The sequence below is a fragment of the Rhamphochromis longiceps genome, linkage group LG4 (assembly GCF_057381845.1).
Source record: "Rhamphochromis longiceps isolate RC_006_pf linkage group LG4, R_longiceps_female_GT1.1, whole genome shotgun sequence".
NCBI lineage: Eukaryota > Metazoa > Chordata > Actinopteri > Cichliformes > Cichlidae > Rhamphochromis > Rhamphochromis longiceps.
Window position 1 is genome coordinate 4,995,481 of NC_140560.1, and position 23,063 is coordinate 5,018,543.

General features: G+C 46.1%; 2 protein-coding genes across 5 annotated transcripts in view; one reads left to right on the forward strand and one right to left on the reverse strand.

Annotated features, from left to right (window-relative positions):
• The window catches only part of LOC146670872 (beta-1,4 N-acetylgalactosaminyltransferase 2-like), a 39,129-nt gene extending 28,298 nt beyond the window's left edge, over positions 1-10,831 (forward strand). For all 4 annotated transcript variants that reach the window (XM_085405076.1, XM_085405078.1, XM_085405074.1 and 1 more), the window contains exons 9-12: positions 7,729-7,910; positions 8,623-8,766; positions 9,279-9,507; positions 9,595-10,831. In XM_085405076.1, coding sequence (XP_085261202.1) covers positions 7,729-7,910; positions 8,623-8,766; positions 9,279-9,507; positions 9,595-9,788 — 749 coding nt within the window. In that variant the 3' untranslated portion in view covers positions 9,789-10,831. The remainder of the gene's footprint in view (positions 1-7,728; positions 7,911-8,622; positions 8,767-9,278; positions 9,508-9,594) is intronic.
• Positions 10,832-18,437: 7,606 nt separating this feature from the next.
• On the reverse strand, positions 18,438-20,922 carry LOC146670873 (uncharacterized). Its single transcript, XM_085405033.1, has 3 exons — positions 19,034-20,922; positions 18,850-18,942; positions 18,438-18,630 (listed from the first exon to the last, which is right to left on the reverse strand). Exons 1-3 carry the CDS (start codon positions 20,920-20,922, stop codon positions 18,438-18,440), a joined length of 2,175 nt encoding a protein of 724 aa, XP_085261159.1.
• Between the last annotated feature and the right edge of the window lie 2,141 nt (positions 20,923-23,063).

Sequence of the window (23,063 nt, forward strand, 5' to 3'; positions counted from 1 at the left end):
CATGAACTGCATTTAACCAATAAACAATCAATGGCTTCTTGTTGTTGTAACAGATTCTGTATTTGGGGATGTTTGTGTGCAGCATTTGTTAGTAAAGCATTCTTCATTGCATCAGCGTGTGTGTCACTCTTCATTGCACAAGCGTGTGCATGTGTGTGTGTGTGTGGATCACTTCTCAGTGAATTGAATCAGCATTTCGATTTGTGTGCGTGTGTGTGTCATTTCTCACTCAATCAACGAGTGCAGATGTGTTCATATGTGTGTTTCTCTTCATTCTGAGTCAGTGCATGTAGATGTGTGTGTTTGTGTGTTTGTGTTCATCACTTTCCTGTTCTGGTGTTCTGGGTAAACCACGGCCTGAGGTGTGCCCTGGGGTCCTGCCCTCCTCCTTTTCAGTCCGTTTGCATCCGTTGGTGCTGCTGCTCAAAGTTCTATCCATACTGGTTCTGGCCCCAATTGAGGCAGTCCTTTTCTCCAGTGTCCTGCATCTTCTCCTTGTTCCGCTCCTCCTTAACTTGACCCTTTTGCTTCTGTAGCTCCTTCAGGGTTTGCTCCTGCTGTTGGAGCTTCTCGTCAGGTTTGGCGACCTCCTGCTCCAGCAAGCTCCGGCCTGATTTCAAGTCCTGCGTCTGGGACTCCAAGCCTGACTGATGGGTTCGATTAGCAGCCAGCTCCTCCTGAGCCATGCTCAGTTTCTGCTCTGATGCCTTGAGCTCTTACTGAGGGCAGAAACCTCAGAGTCTTTTCCATACACGTCAGATTGAAGTTTATTGATGTTTTCCTTGCTTTGCTCCACGGCCTTCTACAGCTCTGCTGTTCGGCTCTTCTCAGAGGTCAGCTCCTGGCCGAGCCCCGACACCTGTGCCTTCAGCTTATTTTCTTCTGGTGCTTTTGTCCATTCTGAGGTGCCTCCTGACCTCAGTTACTCCTCCTGTCTCTGGCACGCCCTTTTTGCTGCCCGATCATCCGTGTTGGTTCGTCACTGTCCTGCACAGTTTTAATGCAGAGTTGTTAAGGTCAGCATTGTCTTGCTCGGCCTCACTTTTCCTCCGGGCTTAATGGGCGTCTCGTCACAGCTCTGTCAGCTGAAGCTGTCCGGAAATCTCCCCCGTGTAGTGAAACGGGCCTTGGATTTAACGCTCTCCGTCTCCGCTGCATGAGATCGTTTTCCTGCAGCACTGTTGACGTTTTCAGGTTGTTGTTGTGGGTCCAGCTGCTGTAGCATTTGGTCAGGGTCACATCAAAGATGGTAGAGGAGAGAGCAAAGATGGTAGAGGGGGAGAGCAGGAGTCCAGGTCAGCCTCGGCTTTCCGGGCCGACAAAGCAGCCTGTAATCAAGCATAAAGAGAAAAAACAAAACAAAAACAAAACATTTTGTTTCCCAAATTTTGATTTCCCACCTTAAATAACAGCACTCCATGTCTTCAGCCAGGAGTCAGAGCCTGCTTGTGAGATTCAGGGACACATGGTGCCAATAACAATTCAGCCAAAAACTTGCCTGAAAATTTCCAGTGATGGTAACCGATAACTGGAGGAGAAGATGTCCTTTAAGCTTCTTTTACGGGTGGGGACAAAGTGAGGTCAAGCTGTAATTTTGAGCCAAAGCTTGGTCTGTCTGTCGTCCCAATTCTGTTTATGCTTTTGCCGCTGTACTCAGTCAAAGTCAAAGTCAAAGTCAACTTTATTTGTCAATTCTACCACATGTACAGGACATACAGAGAATAGAAATTTCGTTACTCTCAAACCCTAGATGAAATAGCAAAAGAACATTTAAATATAAGAGAGTGATTAAGAAATGCAAGTAAAATAATTAAAAAGTAAAAATTTAAATAAATACAATGCGATTATACCAAGAAAGCTATACAATATACAATATTCAAGTAAGGGTAAATGACATTGAGTGTAAACCGAGTAGTGCAAATAGGCAAATAGTGCAAAAGGAGATTTAGTAATGTACGGTAAGAGATAGTGTAACAACAAAGTCTTATGAGGTAATGGCAGTCCAATGCTCCACAAGGTGACTGGTAACTGGTGCAGGCCAGTGAGGGAGTCAGAGTGTGTGTGTGTGTGTGTGTGTGTGTGTGTGTGTGTGTGTGTGTGTGTGTGTGTGTGTGTGTGTGTGTGTGTGTATGTGACAGAGTTCAGTGAGACCATGGAGGAGAAGAGGGGAGAGGGGGCAGAATCGGGAGGGAGTTAAGCTTCCTGACAGCCTGATGGATGAAGCTGTCCTTCAGTCTGCTGGTCCTGGCCTGGAGACTCCGCAGTCTCCTCCCTGACGGCAGCAGCTTGAAGAAGCTTTGCATTGGGTGCGTGGGATCAGCCGCTATGCAAAGGGCTCTTTTAGTGAGACGGGTCCTGTAAATGTCCTGGAGGGAGGGGAGAGAGACACCAATGATCCTCTCTGCAGCCCTCACTATGCATTGGAGGGTTCTATGACAGGACGCATTGCAGGTTCCAAACCACACAGTGATGCAGCTCGACAGGATGCTCTCAATGGTGCCTCTGTAGAAAGTGTGCATGATGGGGGCTGGTGCTTCTGCTCTTCTTAGTTTGCGGAGAAAGAAGAGACGCTGCTGTGATTTCTTGGCCAGTGCTGTGGTGTTGTACGACCAGGAGAGATCCTCTGTGATGTGCACACCCAAGAACTTGGTGCTGCTCACTCTCTCCACAGACGCTCCGTCAATGGTCAGAGGAGCATGTTGGGTGTGCATTCTCCTGAAGTCCACAACAATCTCCTTCGTCTTCTCCACATTCAGAGAGAGATTGTTGTCAGCACACCACGTGGCCAGGCGTCTCACCTCACTTCTGTAGTCGGTCTCATCCCTGTTGCTAATGAGACCCACCACCGTTGTGTCGTCCGCAAACTTGATGAAGAGGTTGGAGCTGTATGATGGAGTGCAGTCATGGGTCAGCAGAGTGAAGAGGAGGGGGCTCAGCACGCATCCCTGCGGGGCCCCCGTGTTTAAAATGATGGTGCTGGATGTATTACTGCCGACCCGTACTGCTTGAGGTCTTCCGGTGGGGAAATCCAACAGCCAGTTGCACAGTGAGGTGTTGAGCCCCAGCTGGACCAGTTTTTGAGTGAGCTGTTGGGGGATTATAGTGTTGAATGCTGAACTGAAATCTACGAACAGCATTCGAACATATGAGTCTTTTTTGTCCAGGTGTGTGAGTGCTGAGTGGAGTGCAGTGGAGATGGCATCATCGGTTGAGCGGTTGGGCCGATACGCAAACTGGAAGGGATCCAGGGAGGGGGGCAGGACAGTCTTGATGTGTTGCATGACTAGTCGTTCGAAGCACTTCATCAGGATGGGAGTAAGTGCAACAGGACGGTAGTCATTAAAGCAGGAGGGAGATGACTTTTTTGGAACCGGAATGATTGTGGTGGCTTTAAAACATGTGGGGACGACAGCCTGGATGAGTGATATGTTGAAGATGTCTGTGAAGACATCAGTGAGTTCCACTGCACAGTCTCTCAGTACACGACCAGGAATGTTGTCAGGACCCAGAGCTTTACGTGCATTGATCCTGCTGAGGGATCTCCTCACGCTGTCTGGGGACAGAGTCATCACCTAATCACCAGGAGGGGGTGGGGTCTTCTGTGCAGTGGTGCTGTTTTGGACTTCAAAGCGAGCAAAGAAAGTGTTCAGCTCGTTCAGCAGGGGGATAGTGCTATCACAGGTCTGTGGTGGGGGCTTGTAGTCTGTGATGGTCTGAATGCCCCGCCACAGGCTCCATGAGTCTCTGCTGTCTTTGAAGTGATGAGATATTTTCCTGGAGTACTGTCTCTTAGCCCCTCTGATGCCACGGGAAAGGTTGGCCCTAGCTGTCCTCAGGCTCGCCTCGTCTCCATCTCTGAAGGCAACATTCCGAGCTTTCAGCAGCCTGTAGACCTCTCCTGTCATCCATGGTTTTTGATTGGCCCGGACAGTTATGGTTTTCGTGACTGTTACATCCTCAATACACTTGTTGATGTAGGCAGTAACAGTCTCTGCGTACTCCTGGAGGTCAGTGGTGTTGTTATAGGTGGCAGCCTGCTTAAACATGTTCCAGTCTGTGGTGTTGAAGCAGTCCTGTAAAGCCTCTGAAGACCCTTCTGGCCACACTTGTATCCGCTTACGAACCGGTTTGGTGACTTTAACGAGCGGTCTGTAAGCAGGCATTAGCATGACAGTGATATGGTCTGAGGCGCCGAGGTGGGGGAGGGGAAAAGCTTTGTAAGCTCCTCTCTGGGTGGTGTAAACAAAGTCCAGTGTGTTATTTCCCCTTGTTGGAAAGTCTATGTGTTGTTGTATTTTTGGAAACACGCACTTTAAGTCTGCATGATTGAAATCCCCAGCCAGGATGAGAAAAGCATCAGGATGGGCTGTCTGCTGCTCACTGATGTGCTGGTACAGTTCATTCAGTGCCTCACTCCTGTTGTTGACATTGGAGGAGGGAGGGATATACACAGCGCACAGTAGTATGGCTGTATATTCCCTCGGTAGATAGAATGGCCGGCACTTAATAACCATGAACTCCAGCACTGGTGAGCAGTGTTTGCAGACCGCAACAGCATCGCGGCACCAGGCATCATTGATGCAAACACAAAGTCCTCCCCCGCGGGTCTTACCTCCCGCGACGATGACTCTGTCAGCACGGTAGCATGTTAGCTGGTCGAGCTGAATGGCGCGGTCCGGGACACTGTCGCTGAGCCATGTTTCCGTGAACACAAAAGCACAGCAGTCCTTTACATTCCTTTGAGATGAACGTAGCAGTCGGATGTCGTCCAGTTTATTTTCTAGCGAGCGTACGTTGGCCAGAACGATAGAGGGGATGGCGGGTTTGTGTGGGCTAGCCGCTAGCCTAGCTCGGATGCCACCGCGCTTACCCCTCTTCTGCTTCCTCTCACACCGCTTGAGGCGCATCCATTGTGGGCGAAGTGCAGGAGTGGAGGTCGGTGATTGAGTAGGCCTTCGGAGCAGACCCAGATCTTTCAGCTTCTCGATGTCCACAGAATTTAACTTAAAAAGTTTGTTTCTGCCGATGTCGAGAAGAAGTGTTCGGGCATATCCTTGCTTGCACACAGATAGACGTGACAATGACTTACAAAAACACTGCAACTTACAGGACGAAAAACACGAAAAAGTAGTTTGTTTGGGAGAGAGAGAAGCCGCTGCGTGTGCACGCACCGCCATCGTTTCCAGGTTGAGAGAAATCCACCTGTATTAACACACTAAAACATTCACTTAGTATTTCTTTTCTGAAAACATCCATTCGCTTCATCTGCCTAGATTTTACTATCTCTCTCTCTTGGTGCATACTTCACACAGTCAGGCAGTTGCCTTTTATGGGCATGCAAAGTTCCTGTCACACACACTGCTTCATATGACACACACAGCTACTCCACCCAGCAGCTGCAAAGCCGTCTTCATGTCCTCTCTCCACACTCTCAGCCACAATCCTCCGTCCTCAATATGAATGTATAAAACCAGTCATAATTATCCCTAGAAACACACCCTCAAGAAAATTCGTTGTATTTACTCATCTATTCGTACTCACTGTGACCAATGCAATTCATGTAAAGAAGATCCTCTATAGGTGAAATTTCAATTCAGCACGACCCTGAAATAAGCATGCCTTTTATCTAAGTAAAATGAAATTACTACACCACCACCAGTGCTGAAATTCGTGCTTGATCACACCCTATATTATGATAAAACTAAAAGTAAATCAAATGTAACTGCATATATTATTGAGCTGAACCAAGAGTCACTTAAAAATCTTATAAATCCTGCTTCACACCACAAAACTGAAACAAATCACAGCTGTATTTATCACTCAATCTTACTCTGCCGACTGAAGTGCCGGTCTAGATCATGCACGATTTGTCTCTTCTATATCAAAACCCAGCCAAACATCAAACATTCAGCGTAGTCATTCAAAACTTTATTTGTAATATTATAATCAGCAAAATCAGCGTTTTAATTACAGGCATGTATCATTGTTTGCAAATCATAATTATAAAACTCAAAAACACGCTAAACAGGAAGCAAAAGTCCTCTGTGCGCTTCACAGCAGCCACCTCATTTGCATGTTCACACACCGTCTAAAAATAGCTCGCAGCGCTGCAGCTGCACGTCACACACAGTCTCACACACAGTCTCACACACAGCTCTGTTATTTTATATTACAAAGACGTCTTATATTTACAATCACTCTCAGGCCTGACAGCTTTAGCGCCTACACAATTTCGACAAATTTAAGTTAACGGTCCAACCGAAAAAGTCCAACTTTTTTGTGATCAATTAACCAGTATCTGTCCAACAGTCTCTGGCCTTGTCTCTAAAGTCCCTTACTCAATTTAAAAGTGTCCAGCACCCAAGGTCCAACCTTTGCTGCCCAAAAAAGCGCACATACTCATAACAAACGGTAAAGAGACTCTAACTCCTAGCTTATTCCAGGATGCCCTGTACCCCACAGTCAAGCCAAACTGAACTAACCCTGTTCGCCGACAGGTCAAGGTCGCGCGTTCCTCGGCCAGGAGGGAGCGTAACCTCCGGGCTATGCGCTTCTCAGCAGTCCAACTGCCGTTCTTGAAAAATGTATAATACTTTGAAACAACAGTCAACACCCTAAAACAAGACTATGACTGACGCAGGTCCAACCTTAAAACCAACGGGGACTCTAACCCACAAAATGACCAATTCCCTATCAAACTAAATTCACTCAGCAGTCCAACTGCTTTAACTTCAATCAGCAGTCCAACTGCTTTAAATACTCAGTACTGTCACTTTCCAGTAATTTCAGTGAGTAGACTTTAATTTTATCATGTCCAATTTGGCACACTTTGGAAATAGATTCAACAGGTAGTGCCTTACCTTTGTATAAGCCGGCTTATGCCCACTCACGTCAGACCACTGGCTCGTGCCTGTCCGTTCGACAACCTCGGACCATCCAAACCTCCAACTTCCACCCCAATACCACCGGACGAGCCCCCAAACTGTTACGGATTCAAATATTGGGGATGGATACAAGAGGAAAAACCACAATAACAACACTGGTCCGGCCGGGTTGAGTCAAACGATGATTTTAATGATCACACGCGTGGGAGATGGTCACCGTACGCAGACAGCATCAGATCTCAAAATAGTGGAGCATTGATCAAACTCTTATAGCCTCTAGTGGCCCCCACCTAATCATAAAAGCCTAAACATTCACATGCCTTCTCTCACACAGCGCCTAAGCTACGACCTTGGCTCCCTGTTTATCTGCTCCTGCTGAGATGGGGCAGAAAACTCCAGCATGTTCTGTTCTGTTCTAATCAGACAAATAAGGCGATGACTTTCTGCGAACAGTATTTCTTATAACTCAGCAGTATAATGCATCATAAAACAATATCATTCATTCACAATAAATCAGCAGTCTAATGTAATGCAAATCAGTTTAACAAACGCAATAGTTATCACCTTCTTCTAATTCAGGAGAATAATGCAAACTAAAACTACATAATAATTCACAATCTTTAATTAGGGGTCTAACATGGCATAAAATAATATTATAATCCCACAGTACCAGATACAGCCTGCTCTAGGTGTGTAGGCAGGTAAAACTTATGACTGAAATCTTACAGAGAGAAGAGGAAAGATCAGTGTGTATCCTTTTCTTCTGACCTTTTTCTGTTCTGCTGTTTAATTTTTCTATTGACTGAAGAAAAGTGAAAATAATTTGCTTTCTTTTGCCTTTTAGACATTAGTTCTCAAGTCACCATCACCACAAAGACTTTCCTGCGCTACAGAGAACTGAAGGTGTTGTTGGACAGCATCCGAAAATTCTACAACAACATAAAAGTGATTATTGCAGATGACAGCTTAGAACCAGAGCCAATTCACAGAGAAAACATCTTACATTACATCATGCCTCCAGCACAGGTATGTGTGGTAGATCCAAGAATTGGAACCACAGTTGTGTTTACTAAATATGCAATGTTGGTACAAACTGTCAGTTTGAATTTTCTACAAAACCAGATAAATCTCAGATATAATTCAGATTCTTGTATGTATGAATTTAAAATAAGTCTGACCTATGGTGGAACGGTTCACAGCCGAGAGTGAAGCGGTGGGAATGAGCACCTCCAAATCTGAGACCATGATCCTCAGCAGGAAAAGGGCGGAGTGCCACTCCGCTTACGCTGTACTGGTCTGTTGTGGTGAAGGGTGAGCTGAGTGTAGAAGCGAAGCTTTCAATTTACCAGTCGATCTAAATCCCTACCCTCACCTATGGTCGCGAGCAGTGGGTAGTGAGTAAAAGAATGAGAAATAGGCTTCCTCCGAAGGGTGGCTTGCCTCTCCCTGAGATAGAGTAAGGAGTTCAGCCATCCGGGAGGGGCTCAGAGTAGAGTAGGGCTCCTTCACATGGAGGAGGTGGCTGGGGAGAGGGAGGCTTGGGCTGCTTCTTTCGTGACACAGCCCCGGATAAGCAGAAGAAGGTGGATGGATGAAATTTGTTTTTTGCTAATAAAACAAAAAACAGTGTTGCTTTACAATGACTTTTATTGTATTGATCACTTGAGAGCACCATTACACCACAGTGTAAAAGATTAAAATGTTAAGATTAAGATGTGAAAGATGTTTCCTTCCTCAGGGCTGGTTTGCAGGCAGAAATCTGGCTGTTTCCCAGGTAACCACCAAGTACTTCCTGTGGGTGGATGATGATTTTGTGTTTACAGAGAAGACAAAGATAGAGAAGCTTGTGGAGGTCATGGAGGCGAACCCTGAACTGGATGTGGTGAGAATGAAATAGCTCACATAAAGCATTTGCAGTTTATTTAAAATAATTTGAAGAGAACATTAAAATGTAAATATAATACACCCATAAAATACACATGTTAGACTGATGTAATCCTTTTTTCCTTTATTACATCTGATCTAGTTAGGCCTTTTGGACCATGTAGCATGCCAACGTTTGGGGTCTTAACTTCACAATAACTTGCATGGAGCAGATCCTTTATAATCAATGAAGACAAAGGTTATTCTAGATTTTTGGGTTTACTGTAACATCTATTATTAACAAAGATCAGATGAGCAGTTATGACCACGCACAATAAAGTAAAGTTGGTGGAACCAGCTTCTGGACAGATGCATAGGTTACCTGAAAGACTAGTCTCATTTCTAGATTTGATTTTCAAAAACAAGCATGACAAGTAGTGTCTACCTGAACATCGACTGAACAATATTGGAGCTTGCAGTGAAACACTAGCCATTTTGTAACAAGATGTTGTGTTTCTTTATTCGTATTAGGTTGGTGGGGCTGTAGAAGAGAACCGGTTTTATTTTACTCTTATATATGAGGAAGGAAAGGAAAATGAAGGTGGTTGCCTATACAGAAAGTCTCAGGGGAAATTCCACTCACTTCCTGGCTACCCACAATGCTTTTTGACTAATGGAGTAGTCAACTTCTTCCTGGCTCGTACAGATGCTGTACAGAAAGTTGGTTTTGACCCTAAGCTACAGCGAGTAGCACATTCAGGTAGGTCCAGATCTCAAAGAAGTTTATATTACAAATGACAGCAAGAGCATTTTGTGTTAAATATTAAATTCCAATTTCTAACTCTAGAGTTTTTTATGGATGGTCTGGGCTCTTTGCTGGTTGCATCATGTAGTCACGTATCCATTGGTCATCAACCCAAAACAGCCAACAGCCAAAGTTCTATATACGACGAATATAGACACCCGGGAGAAAATGATGAAGAATTCAAACTGCAGCTTCACTTTTACAAAAACAACCTTAAGTGCATTACATATGGATAGAAGATTCATTCAAAGAACATCAGTGTCACTTGTAATGTCATATTGTTTTGTCATGGTCCCAGGGTTATCTGAGTTTAGGATTCTCAGTGAATATAGCCGAGTTTGGCTCTCTGTTTGGATTTTATTCATCAAGATTTTTTTTCTTTATTATTCCTATAGAGATTAATATCTTGTGATGTTGGTGACACTGAATTCTGTTTTTACTTATTTTCTTTTGCTGTTTTGTCATCCTGTGTTTTCACTCATGTTTTCATTGTAAATCTAATACACTGAACTTTAAAACGTTATATATCTTCACAGAAGTACAAAACACGCTAAAATCTAATAGATGTTGTGAGTCATTTATCTATGCCACCTATGTTTATATTTAATAAAACCAAAGAAATAAATATACATACTGTACAAGAATGAACAGTGTCGTAACAGTAATAGTTCCTTAAAATTTATACTTATGATAGTTTACACAGATGTAATCAGATGCCATAATTTCCCTTCTAACCACATGTTTGAATCCTGGTGTAAATGGGCTAAAGAGTTCACTTTTATAGAAGCAATGTTTACTGAGAGGGGGGTGGTTGTCAGTGAGCTTTAGATGCTGGTTTGTTGAATGAGTTCAGTTGGTTTTTTGTTCAGTCTTTTACAGACAACCCACTAGTCTGAGATGCATAGGTCAAAGATTTATCCAAACAGGTGTGTATCTTGACCTCACACAGACATCTGAGTGCCCTATAAAAAGCTTTTGGACCCATCTATTATTTGTTAAGCAGAAAGAAAAACCCTAACTCACATGTCATGTATTGTTATGAGTTATGTAATATGTTTTTTTTAATAACAATTTAAAGATATGTGGTACAAAAGGCTCAAACAGGTTAAGTTCATTTCAGTGCACGTTTCAGAAACATATTTGAACTGCTTCCCTCTGTTGGCTCTTGTGCTTTGTGTTTATTTTTACTTCATTTAGCTTGTTTCCATTGATTTGTTGCACCTGTTTGGGTTTTTTTACGCATGTGTTCCCCACTACCCAAATAAACGTGTGTGTATTTACTGCCTCGGTTTTCTCTTTGCCTTTCTGTCTCAGCACCTGTTATTCTTACTCAACACCTGTTTCTATTCATGGACTTTGTCTTCTGCAGCCTTTGTGGACATCCTCAAAGCTGAAGTACAGGTTTTTCTTTGGGTCCACATTATCCCCACCCCGTGACAGTTATCACATACAGTGGGGCAAAAAAGTATTTAGTCAGCCAGCGATTGTGCAAGTTCCCCCACTTAAAATGATGACAGAGGTCAGTAATTTGCACCAGAGGTACACTTCAACTGTGAGAGACAGAATGTGAAAAAAAAAATCCATGAATTCACATGGTAGGATTTGTAAAGAATTTATTCGTAAATCAGGGTGGAAAATAAGTATTTGGTCAATAACAAAAATACAACTCAATACTTTGTAACATAACCTTTGTTGGCAATAACAGAGGTCAAACGTTTACTATAGGTCTTTACCAGGTTTGCACACACAGTAGCTGGTATTTCGGCCCATTCCTCCATGCAGATCTTCTCGAGAGCAGTGATGTTTTGGGGCTGTCGCCGAGCAACACGGACTTTCAACTCCCGCCACAGATTTTCTATGGGGTTGAGGTCTGGAGACTGGCTAGGCCACTCCAGGACTTTCAAATGCTTCTTACGGAGCCACTCCTTTGTTGCCCGGGCGGTGTGTTTTGGATCATTGTCATGTTGGAAGACCCAGCCTCGTTTCATCTTCAAAGTTCTCACTGATGGAAGGAGGTTTTGGCTCAAAATCTCACGATACATGGCCCCATTCATTCTGTCCTTAACACGGATCAGTCGTCCTGTCCCCTTGGCAGAAAAACAGCCCCATAGCATGATGTTTCCACCCCCATGCTTCACAGTAGGTATTATTCTTCTTCCTCCAAACACGACGAGTTGAGTTTATACCAAAAAGTTCTACTTTGGTTTCATCTGACCACATGACATTCTCCCAATCCTCTGCTGTATCATCCATGTGCTCTCTGGCAAACTTCAGACGGGCCTGGACATGCACTGGCTTCAGCAGCGGAACACGTCTGGCACTGCGGGATTTGATTCCCTGCCGTTGTAGTGTGTTACTGATGGTGACCTTTGTTACTTTGGTCCCAGCTCTCTGCAGGTCATTCACCAGGTCCCCCCGTGTGGTTCTGGGATCTTTGCTCACCGTTCTCATGATCATTTTGACCCCACGGGATGAGATCTTGCGTGGAGCCCCAGATCGAGGGAGATTATCAGTGGTCTTGTATGTCTTCCATTTTCTGATGATTGCTCCCACAGTTGATTTTTTCACACCAAGCTGCTTGCCTATTGTAGATTCACTCTTCCCAGTCTGGTGCAGGTCTACAATACTTTTCCTGGTGTCCTTCGAAAGCTCTTTGGTCTTGGCCATGGCGGAGTTTGGAGTCTGACTGTTTGAGGCTGTGGACAGGTGTCTTTTATACAGATGATGAGTTCAAACAGGTGCCATTCATACAGGTAACGAGTGGGGGACAGAAAAGCTTCTTACAGAAGACGTTACAGGTCTGTGAGAGCCAGAGATTTTCCTTGTTTGAGGTGACCAAATACTTATTTTCCACCCTGATTTACGAATAAATTCTTTACAAATCCTACCATGTGGATTCATGGATTTTTTTTTCACATTCTGTCTCTCACAGTTGAAGTGTACCTCTGGTGCAAATTACTGACCTCTGTCATCATTTTAAGTGGGGGAACTTGCACAATCGGTGGCTGACTAAATACTTTTTTGCCCCACTGTAACTCTGCAGCTTTGCTCTGATTACCAGAGTTTCATATTGTGATTGTCACCTGTTCCCAACTGTGGTTGACTCACCATGTTGATGATTTTGGCTACAACAGGAAGCTGCTTCCAGTTCTAAAGCATGGCCTGCTCACCAAACACGATGCCATGTATAAATCCAGATACTCCCCTCAGGAGTTGGGAGAGAACAAAATCACAGCTAAAAGAGCCAATACATTCAGATGGCCAGAAAAACAGCTCTGTTTAAAGATATGGTGATTTAAGTCTACTTTGCACTGGTTTCATAAAATGAAGTTGTAGTGCTCATTCTGAAGAAGGTTCTAAGAAAACCATTATTTGAGCTCAAAATATTACCTCTTTCAATTATGAATCATGATTAGTTGACATTTATAAAAACTATATATAAGTAACTGCATTGGGGGGAAAACTGTGACATTACGGTGACACTGAATGGAGTTATCATTTAAATCTGTAATTCTGCTCAGTTTAACAGTCACATATCGAGTTTCAGTTCATTCGCTATTCTGTCCCCAACTGTGGTTCACCCGTCATGTTCACAACAGGATTTTGGCTACAGCACGAAGCTGTTTTGTGTTCTAAAACATGGCCTGTTCAGCACCAAACACACTAAATCTTGTAAGAGGTAAAGAACATAACTTCTTTCTGTATGGTTAAATATTTGCTTGTTGTAAATAGGGACAAATGTGTAACTACATGCAGTACTGTATGAATAAAGAACTAACTTTAAATGAGGAACTCTTAAGTTTAATCAGATTCTTCCTCTTTTTCTGTGTTAACCCCACACAGATTCAAGACCTGAACCAAGAGGAGCTGCAGTATGGAAGGGAAAGGTACAGTCTATGATTGTATATGACCTAAATTTCTACAAATACCTGTTATACGCTAAGTTAAAAGCAAAGATGCACTCTGGGTAGTGACGTCATACAGTTGCATCGTTGCAAATAGTCAACCAGCACTTAGTTTAGTTGAAGATGAAAACAATCTGTCACACGAGGACGAGAGAGTGACGGAAAACTACTGGTGTCTATGCGGCTAATGCTTGACAATGGCAACAGCGACTGAGAGCGTTTGTTGTAAAGCACCAAAACTTTGAAGCCATATGGCTTAATCCAGATGTTCTTTGGGCAGCACTTGTTAGCCTCCATGACCGGTGTCCGGTCTTTAAGTGATAAGATTATGAATCCTGCTTCCGGGCCCAGTCTGCATTTAATAAGACTGTTGTGTTTTTAACATGTTTTAATGCTTGGTATCTTGTTCCATTTAATCTCAACAAGCCCCTAAAAACAGTCAGTGATCACTGTCGGCTTCTCTCGGCTTTTATTACTGCTAATCACTTTAAAGCTCAGTTTTTAAACCCTTACGATGTACCTACAGCCCAGCCCATGCCGCAGTGTGACTAACCTTGTATCGTGGATGGATTATCTCGGTGGTTCTCCTGACTAGGGTTGCCAACCGTCCCTTAAAATACGGAATCGTCCCGTATTTCGAAACAAAAGAACACGTCCCGTATTGAGCTAATAAGGGACGCACTTTGTCCCGTAATACAGTGAGAATCAAAAGTAGTCTATAACTTTTAATGGAATTAACACTTTGTTTGAAAACATAATTCCCAGCCCCTCTCCTGCTTTGTGACCAATGAGCTGACAGCACACTTATGACAATTCGAGTATGACAATTCAGATTACCGCTCATCTCATTGGTCGAGGAAAGGTCGCTTGCGGAGAAAATACCGGAAGACAACAGATGACCTGTCACGGCTGCCGAGGCGAGCCGTGTGGATATAGAAGGAGGACCCAAGATGCAGGCAGTGGATGAGATACCGGTGGTTTTATTTACAGAGGTGTAGTGGCAAACAAACAGTGGGGCATAACAAACAACTAAAGACACCTAAACTGGGAGAACTAAAATAACAGACCTGGGAGCATATGACAACGGATGATGAATAGCAGAGAGACGCAGACGAGGAACAGGACTCCGTGGAACACAGGGTAACAGACTGACACAGAGTTACACAGACTGACACGGAGGAACACAGACGAACCGGCAACAGGCAGGAGAACACACAGGGCTTAAATACACACACCAGTAATCAGGGGATGAGAGACAGGAGGGCAACACAGCTGGGAGGAATCTGGGCTGACGGGACAGGGGAAACGTAAACTGATCACACTCACGTACGACGCGGACCTTCACAATAAAACAGGAAACTCAGATACATGGAACCAGACAAGACATTGAACTAACCAGACAGATTCACAAACAGATGGGGTGACACCATAGACAGAGACAGACTCAAAGGCAGACCAAATATAACACACAGAACTCAAACAATAATAATCATCATCATCATCATAACTAGAAAATGATAACTAAAAGCGCTGGGTCACCGACCCAGGACCATGACATGACCACAACAAGAAGCATGGCCAACAGGGAAACAAACGCCGACACTGCGGTGCAAGTCTCGGACGACAGTACACCTAAAGCTGGGCAAACACTGTGCGATTTTTTCAGTCACGTTATTCAGCTCCTGCTCAAACTGCACGATTGACTCGCAGGGGTTAGAAGTTGGTAGGTCACGATGCAGGGTCTCACACTCTCACCGATGCTCTGATGCGACCTGAGTGCTCACACTGTGCCTCCATAAAATGAAGTTTATAACAGAAAATCTGTCGCTCGCGCTCTCTCTCTGTCTTTCACTCACACAGACACACCACCACCATCAACTTTGCTAAATTGCTAATGAAAAACATTGATCAGGCAGCTGTGATTGAGCAGCAATGTAGATCCAACTATTTTCACGGTTGTTGTGGTCGTGATAATTTTGTGATGCCACATCGAAAAGGCTCGGATGAGCTTGCCAAAGTTCTACAAGTTGTGCCTCCATCGCTTGTGTCCAGATCACACGCTGCACAGCCGTGCTGCTCCGTCTTTTTCACCGACGTTTACGTGTTTGCGCGTGAGCAGTGTGAGCGCCTGTGGTGAGACCCTCACGAGCGATTGATGATCGGGAGCTGGTCGTGAGGTGTTAATCACTTCTCTTTACCCCACGTATACTACACGACGCACGATGAAGGCCAAAATCGGTCCGATCACTCAAAAATCGGCTCAAAATGGGCCAAAAACCGCACAGTGTAAGCCCAGCATTAGAGCAGCAATGTTTGTTCCCCTCAGAGAAAGGGAAGAATGGGAAAAGGAAAACACCTGGCTGGAAAAAGTTAATATGGGCATGTGCAGTGAATATCGGCGCTATGTGGCCAGAAGTGTGATAATATAATTTATTTTGTGTAATAAACAACTGCAAGGATAGATGATTACAACAAATAGATGACTAATACATAAAAGTAATACATAGATGAATAATGATGATGAGTTATGATGCGTAATCATGGGAACAAGCGGGTTTACAAACAGGAGCAGCTGATTAGAAAAGCTGAAATAATACCTCAACTGAAGCCAATTGTACTAAATGCACTAAATGTGCACTGTTACAAGAATATTTTTTCTTTCTATTGTTTTCTATTATTTTAAGTTAAGCAGGACAGAGTTCTTTTAAAGAAAGATTTACTTATATTCTCAAAAGTTAAGCATGACAGGCTTCTGTTTAAGAAAGAGACCTGTTTTACTGTGTTAATGTTGTCATTTTGAGCTAAAAATAAATGGCTAAATGATCATTTGTTTCCCATGTGTTCATATCACAAAGAATAGAATATGCATCTACTTAAATCAACTTCAAGTCAAATGGTTAAAAAAATAATTTCACACACAAAAAAAGAGCTAGAAAATTCACCAAACTGGGAAGGGTGAAGACAACTGGGTCGCCCGACCCTGGCCATGAGGTGTCCCTTATTTATTTTTCAGGGAGTTGGCAACCCTACTCCTGACTGATGTTTGGTCTGTTTACAGCATCCTGCCATGCGATTACATTTGCCCCTAACCATTGGGAACCCTCATATTAACTTTTATAGAATTGAAAAAAGTCCTCCGTTCATTAGCGTTCGTCCTCCAGCTTTACTGTTTATGTTATGCTAACATGGCTTTGTCGCGCTAGCGGTCACATAGCACATCATTATATACCAGCTAGTCCAACTTCAGTAACCCTACAAACGTCACTGCTGTTTACTTTCCTGTCTTCATTTATGTTGGAAGTGATAGCAGAGCTGTACGTTTGAATTTGTTTCATAAATCCCTTTAGCTGGAAGCTAGCGAGCTAACTCCCTGCTAACTTCTAACTCAGTTAACCCTGTCATGCATGAATTATGACAACCTTAATTTTCTTCTTAAGCATTTTTAGTCATCTTTAGGCATGAAAAGATGAATAAAAATGCTTAATAGACGTTGTCATGGGACATGGCGAGGGATCTACTGTATTCAGTCTTTCAACCACTTATGCAAGTTCACTGGCTTGACAGAAATGGTCAGGCCTTGTGTTTAAAAATAATAACACAACATAAAAATTAAAACGTTCTTCATTTAAAACAGTACTGAAGTTAACATGTGTAATCAGCATAAGGTAGCAAAATTTAAAAAAAAAAACAATAACAAAAAAGTTGCTTTAAGTATGTTAAATATTTTGGGGGATTCATAGCACATCAGGGTCAAGAATTCACAATATTAAAAAATATGAATAAATATGCTATACTGTAGTAATGCTTTCTGATCTGTCAACAGGCATTTTGATGGCAACCGCAAGTTAATTAGTGGTTAATTAGCAAGTGTTTTCTTCATTTTTACACCTTCTACATTGAATCCAATATTTTGTAAATAATAATAATAATAATAAATAAATAATAATAATAAATTAGATAATTTAAGGAAACATATCTGATCAAAACTAACAACATATTCAAAGCATTTTCCTTAAAATGACAGTTCTGTTAGCAAGCAGAAACTGAGACAGGCAGAAGAATAAACAGACACAATGTCACGGTCTCGCTGGCAGACCGTGGGGATGTGGGGAAAGGAGGACCCAAAACGCAGACTCTGCGATGCAAACAGTGCTCTTTATTTACAGTGGAAAGCTGTAAACACAATAACTCCCCGTTGCTCCCTCGAACCCCGTGTGCGTGCTTCCCTCCGACGTCTGTGCTCGTGCTCGTGCTCGTGCTCCCCGCTGTTGTGTTATTGCACACCCTGTGCGTGCTGCCCTTCTGGTCCCTCGTTTCACCTGCAGGACAATACAGAAGCAGCCGTTAACACTGAACCCGCGCGCACACACACACGATCCGCACTTCCTAATGCTACACACTGACTTGGAGTCTTAGCTTAATGATCCCGCGCCGGTGGGAGCTCCAACTCTCTCCTAAGTAGCTCCCCCGACGAGCCCTGATCACCAACAGGTGTGGCATGAACTTCAGGTGTGGCCAGTCCTTCCACAGGGCCACACCCCTCAGGCCTGCAGGTGGCTGAGCTCCATCCTCCAGCCACACCCGCAGACATACACACCCATACCCTGCCTATACATATGAGTGGGACACAGACTAACACAGCACAGTGCAGAAAAACACACACATCACCAAAATAATAATAACAACAATATCAACAGTCAAAACTGCTCACGGACCCCGAGTCCTCCAGAGCTGGGTCCGTGACAGTACCCCCCCTCTAAGGGTCGGCTCCCGACGACCCGAAAACAAAAACACAAACCAAAAACCACAGCACAACCAACCCAGGGCGGGCGGCGGGGGTCCAGGACGGAGGGCCAGAACCAAAACAAGCAAAAACCACAAAAGAAACAACCCCCCCAAGGTCACAGTTCCAAAATCCGACCGCCCTGCAGCAGAGCAAAAAAGGAAAAACGCCACAAAACAGTCTCAGGCGGCCCATCATTACAAAAAGAGTTCAGGGGGCCTACCTCGAGTCCAATGGCGGCAACGTTGCAGCTCCGGCGGACGGCCACGGGTCCGGCAGCAGCAGCAAAACAGTTCTGGGGGCCTGCCACTGCTCCAGTGGCGGCGGCACTGCTGTCCCTCCGGTGGCGGGCCCCGGGTCAAGTAGCGGCGGCGCTGGTGCAGCTCCGGCAGACGGCCACGGGTCCGGCAGCAGCAGCAAAACAGTTCTGGGGGCCTGCCACTGCTCCAGTGGCGGCGGCACTGCTGTCCCTCCGGTGGCGGGCCCCGGGTCAAGTAGCGGCGGCGCTGGTGCAGCTCCGGCAGACGGCCACGGGTCCGGCAGCAGCAGCAAAACAGTTCTGGGGGCCTGCCACTGCTCCAGTGGCGGCGGCACTGCTGCCCCTCTGGTGGCGAGCCCCGGGCCCAGTAGCGGCGGCGCTGCTCCCCAGGCGGCCTGCCCGGGATCCAGTGGCGGTAGCGGCGCTGCTGCTCCTCAAGCGGCCTGCCCGGGATCCAGTGGCGGTGGCGGCGCTGCTGCACCTCCAGGCGGCCTGCCCGGGATCCAGTGGCGGCGCTGCTGCTCCCCAGGCGGCCTGCCCGGGATCCGGTGGCGGCGCTGCTGCTCCCCAGGCGGCCTGCCCTGGATCCAGTGGCGGCAGCGCAGCTCCGGTGAACAACAGCGAGGTGTGGTACATGGCCAATGACATGCCGGTCGATGACGCGCCGGTCGATGACGCGCCGGTCGCTGACGCAGACGCGCTGGGCGTAGCTGGCGTGGAGGGCGCGCTAGACGTGATGGTCCATCTGACTCGCTGACCTCCAGTTCCGGCTGAGCGGGTCTCTCCGGACCTCCGAGCTCCTCCGGTGGCAGCGCGGGCTCCACAGGCTCGCTGAGCTGCTCCAGCTCCGGCTCGCAGCGCTCCGCAGCTGGCGGTGCGGGCTCCTCCGGCTCGCCTAGCTCCTCCGGCACGCTGAGCTGCTCCTCCTCCGGCTCACTGGGCTCCGCAGCTGGCGGTGCGGGCTCCTCCGGCTCGCTGAGCTCCTCAGCTGGCGGTGCGGGCTCCGCTGGCGGTGCGGGCTCCTCCAGCTCGCCGGGCTCCTCCGGCTCGTAGGGCTCCACGGCTGGTCGTGCGGGCACCTCCCGCTCTCTGAGCTCCTGCTCCGCCTCGCTGAGCAGCTCCTCCCGCTCTCCGGGCTCCTGCTCCGGCTCGCAGGGCTCCACGGCTGGCCGTGCGGGCTCCTCCCGCTCTCTGAGCTCCTGCTCCGCTGAGCTGAGCTGCTCCTCCCGCTCTCCGGGCTCCTGCGCCGGCTCGCAGGGCTCCACAGCTGGCCGTGCGGGTGTGGCAGCTACTCCCGGTAGACTGGACAGCGATGCAGGGACAGATGGGTGAAATGATGGCAGAGGTGGTCCAGCCGGCATATCGACCTCCAACTGAGGATGAAGGTGAGAGGCTGACTGGACTGAAGACTGAGCTACCAGCTGGGCAGCAGGCTGAGGTGAGGGTGAGATGGCTATTATGAAGGGTGGAGAGGATGAAAATGTTACAGCTGGCTCAACAAATTCCAGGGGTCCAGAGGCAACTGAGACCTCCAGTTTGGCCTCTGGGGAAGCCCTGGGGAGAACCTCCGTCTCCATACGGTCAGACTGAGCCAAAAAGTCATTTGGGTCTGTATGCTCGGAACTCCCCAGCTCCCAGCTTACAGTCTCAGCGGGAACATTTTCTGAGTCTTTGGAGGTACAGCAAACAGTTTCTATTTTCGTGTTTACAGGAAGGGAATTTATAACACCGGCAGAGTCCATTTTACTCACTGTGGCGTCCAGAGCCGCTGGTCCTGAGTCTTCGACCAGCACAGGAGTGAGTGTGGATGTGGTTGAACGCTGCTTGCGAGGACGCCTTCTCCTCCGTGAAGGCGGGGCCATGTGCATGGAAATCCGCTGTTCATCTGTGTTTTGATTGTCAATGACAGGGTTTATTATTGAAACAATTGAGTCTGGTTTACTCACTGCGGTAATGAGCGCTGTCGGTCCGTTGCCAGCTGACCGGGCTGAAACCGCAGGAGTGGGTTGCGGCGTAATGGAATGGTGGTGGAGAGTGCGGCATGCCTTCTGTAATGGCGGATCAAACAATTGTGCCGCGAGCATCGACGGGAAAGCCCTCCGCCGACGCGTGAAAAACCAAGCGGCTAGAGTCTCTAGGAGAGCAGCCGAACTGTCCGTGCTCGGACCACCCAAGCCAAATAATTCAAAACTCGAGCTCTCCCTTAAACTAGTGACCAATTGCCTAAGTTTGTTAATGTCCAAAATGTTCATGGTGAGGGTAGTGGATGTGAGGTAATTGTCAAGGAACACTACCTGTAGGTGTCTCTTGTGTGGGTCTACAGCCTGGATTACGCTCCGGCAGTAATCCCATAACTGCGCGAGCGATCTCTCCTCCGTGGCAACTCCTGAGTTTGCTGGGTCCATGGTGGTTGGCGGGATCATTCTGTCACGGTCTCGCTGGCAGACCGTGGGGATGTGGGGAAAGGAGGACCCAAAACGCAGACTCTGCGATGCAAACAGTGCTCTTTATTTACAGTGGAAAGCTGTAAACACAATAACTCCCCGTTGCTCCCTCGAACCCCGTGTGCGTGCTTCCCTCCGACGTCTGTGCTCGTGCTCGTGCTCGTGCTCCCCGCTGTTGTGTTATTGCACACCCTGTGCGTGCTGCCCTTCTGGTCCCTCGTTTCACCTGCAGGACAATACAGAAGCAGCCGTTAACACTGAACCCGCGCGCACACACACGATCCGCACTTCCTAATGCTACACACTGACTTGGAGTCTTAGCTTAATGATCCCGCGCCGGTGGGAGCTCCAACTCTCTCCTAAGTAGCTCCCCCGACGAGCCCTGATCACCAACAGGTGTGGCATGAACTTCAGGTGTGGCCAGTCCTTCCACAGGGCCACACCCCTCAGGCCTGCAGGTGGCTGAGCTCCATCCTCCAGCCACACCCGCAGACATACACACCCATACCCTGCCTATACATATGAGTGGGACACAGACTAACACAGCACAGTGCAGAAAAACACACACATCACCAAAATAATAATAACAACAATATCAACAGTCAAAACTGCTCACGGACCCCGAGTCCTCCAGAGCTGGGTCCGTGACACACAAAGACAACATATCAAATTCATTGACATAGAAAAGACATTTTGTTGGCAAGCCAGTTAAGATAAGTACCTCCTAAATATTGTACAGGTCTTAAAACAGCGCTGGCCCTTGTGGAGAATGCTTCCAAGTGTTAGAGCCTGTGGTAGAAGATATTTTTTGCCATCTTTTATGCTCCTGAGCTCTTCAGCAGTCACATGGATATGTTGTACTTAGTCAAGATTAAATTTAGTTGAGTGATGATATGAGTTGCTACCTTATAAGGTATTCATTCATCCAACATTCATTCAAGTTGGATGTCCTAAAAACTCCCTGAAAAGCCTTCAGCTAATCCAAAATGCTGCAGCAAGGGTCCTGACAGGGACTAGAAAGAGAGAGCAGATTTCTCATGTTTTGGCTTCCTGTTAAATCCAGAATTCAAAATCCTGCTCCTCACATACAAGGTCTTAAATAATCAGGCCCCATCTTATCTTAATGACCTTGTAGTACCATATCACCCTATTAGAGAGAGTGGACAGCTTCAAATACCTCGGAGTTCACATCACGCAGGACCTGTCATGGTCCTGTCACATCAACACTGTGGTGAAAAAGGCCCGACAGCGTCTCTACCACCTCAGACGCTTGAGAGACTTCCAACTGCCCTCCAAGGTGCTCAGGAACTTTTACTCGTGCACCATAGAGAGCATCCTGGCGGGAAACATCTTAACCTGGTTCGGGAACAGCACCATGCAGGACAGACGAGCTCTACAGAGGGTTGTGCGGTCAGCTGAGCGCACCATCCGCTCCGAGCTCCCTGACCTGCACTCAATCTACAGCAGGCGGTGCTGGACCAAGGCCAGGAAGATGGTGAAGGACCTCAGCCATCCCAACAACAGACTGTTCTCTCTGTTGAGGTCAGGAAAGCGATTCCGCTCCCTGAAGACCAACACAGAGAGACTGAGGAGGAGCTTCTTCCCGCAGGCGATACGGTCTCTCAATCACACCACCACACAGTACTGACCCACACATATGGTTCTTACACACACACTGGACTTTCTGGACATTGTTTTTGCACAACACTGGTCACTATATTCTTCATTTCCGGTTAATACTTGTACAGCTGCTGTTATTGTGTATATATTTATTTATATTTAGATTTCTTCATACATTCTTATATAGTTCTATATTGTGTATTGTGTATTTTGTTGTACAGTTATTTTATTTTCAACTTTAATTTATATATTTATCTTATTCTTCCCAGTTAAATTTACCCTTCATTCTAATTTGTGTTGTACAGTTATTTCATTTTTAACCTTAATTTATATTTTATTCCTTCCTAGTTAAATTTACCCTTTTTAATTTTTCATATTTATTTCCTATCTTATTCATAGCCTTTCCTTTTTTGTTTTCTTTAGGTCACGAGCAGTTGTCCAAGCATTTCACTACATATCGTACTGTGTATGACTGTGTACGTGACAAATAAAATTTGAAT

Excerpts from the sequence above, each read along its gene's own strand:
- LOC146670873 (XM_085405033.1), bottom strand. The coding sequence starts at position 20,922 with ATGATCCCGCCAACCACCATGGACCCAGCAAACTCAGGAGTTGCCACG. Across the intron at positions 18,943-19,033 it reads CGCCACCGGATCCCGGGCAG|GCCGCTTGAGGAGCAGCAGC; the intron begins GCCGCCTGGGGA and ends GATCCCGGGCAG. Across the intron at positions 18,631-18,849 it reads TACTGGGCCCGGGGCTCGCC|GCCGGAGCTGCACCAGCGCC; the intron begins ACCAGAGGGGCA and ends CCGTGGCCGTCT.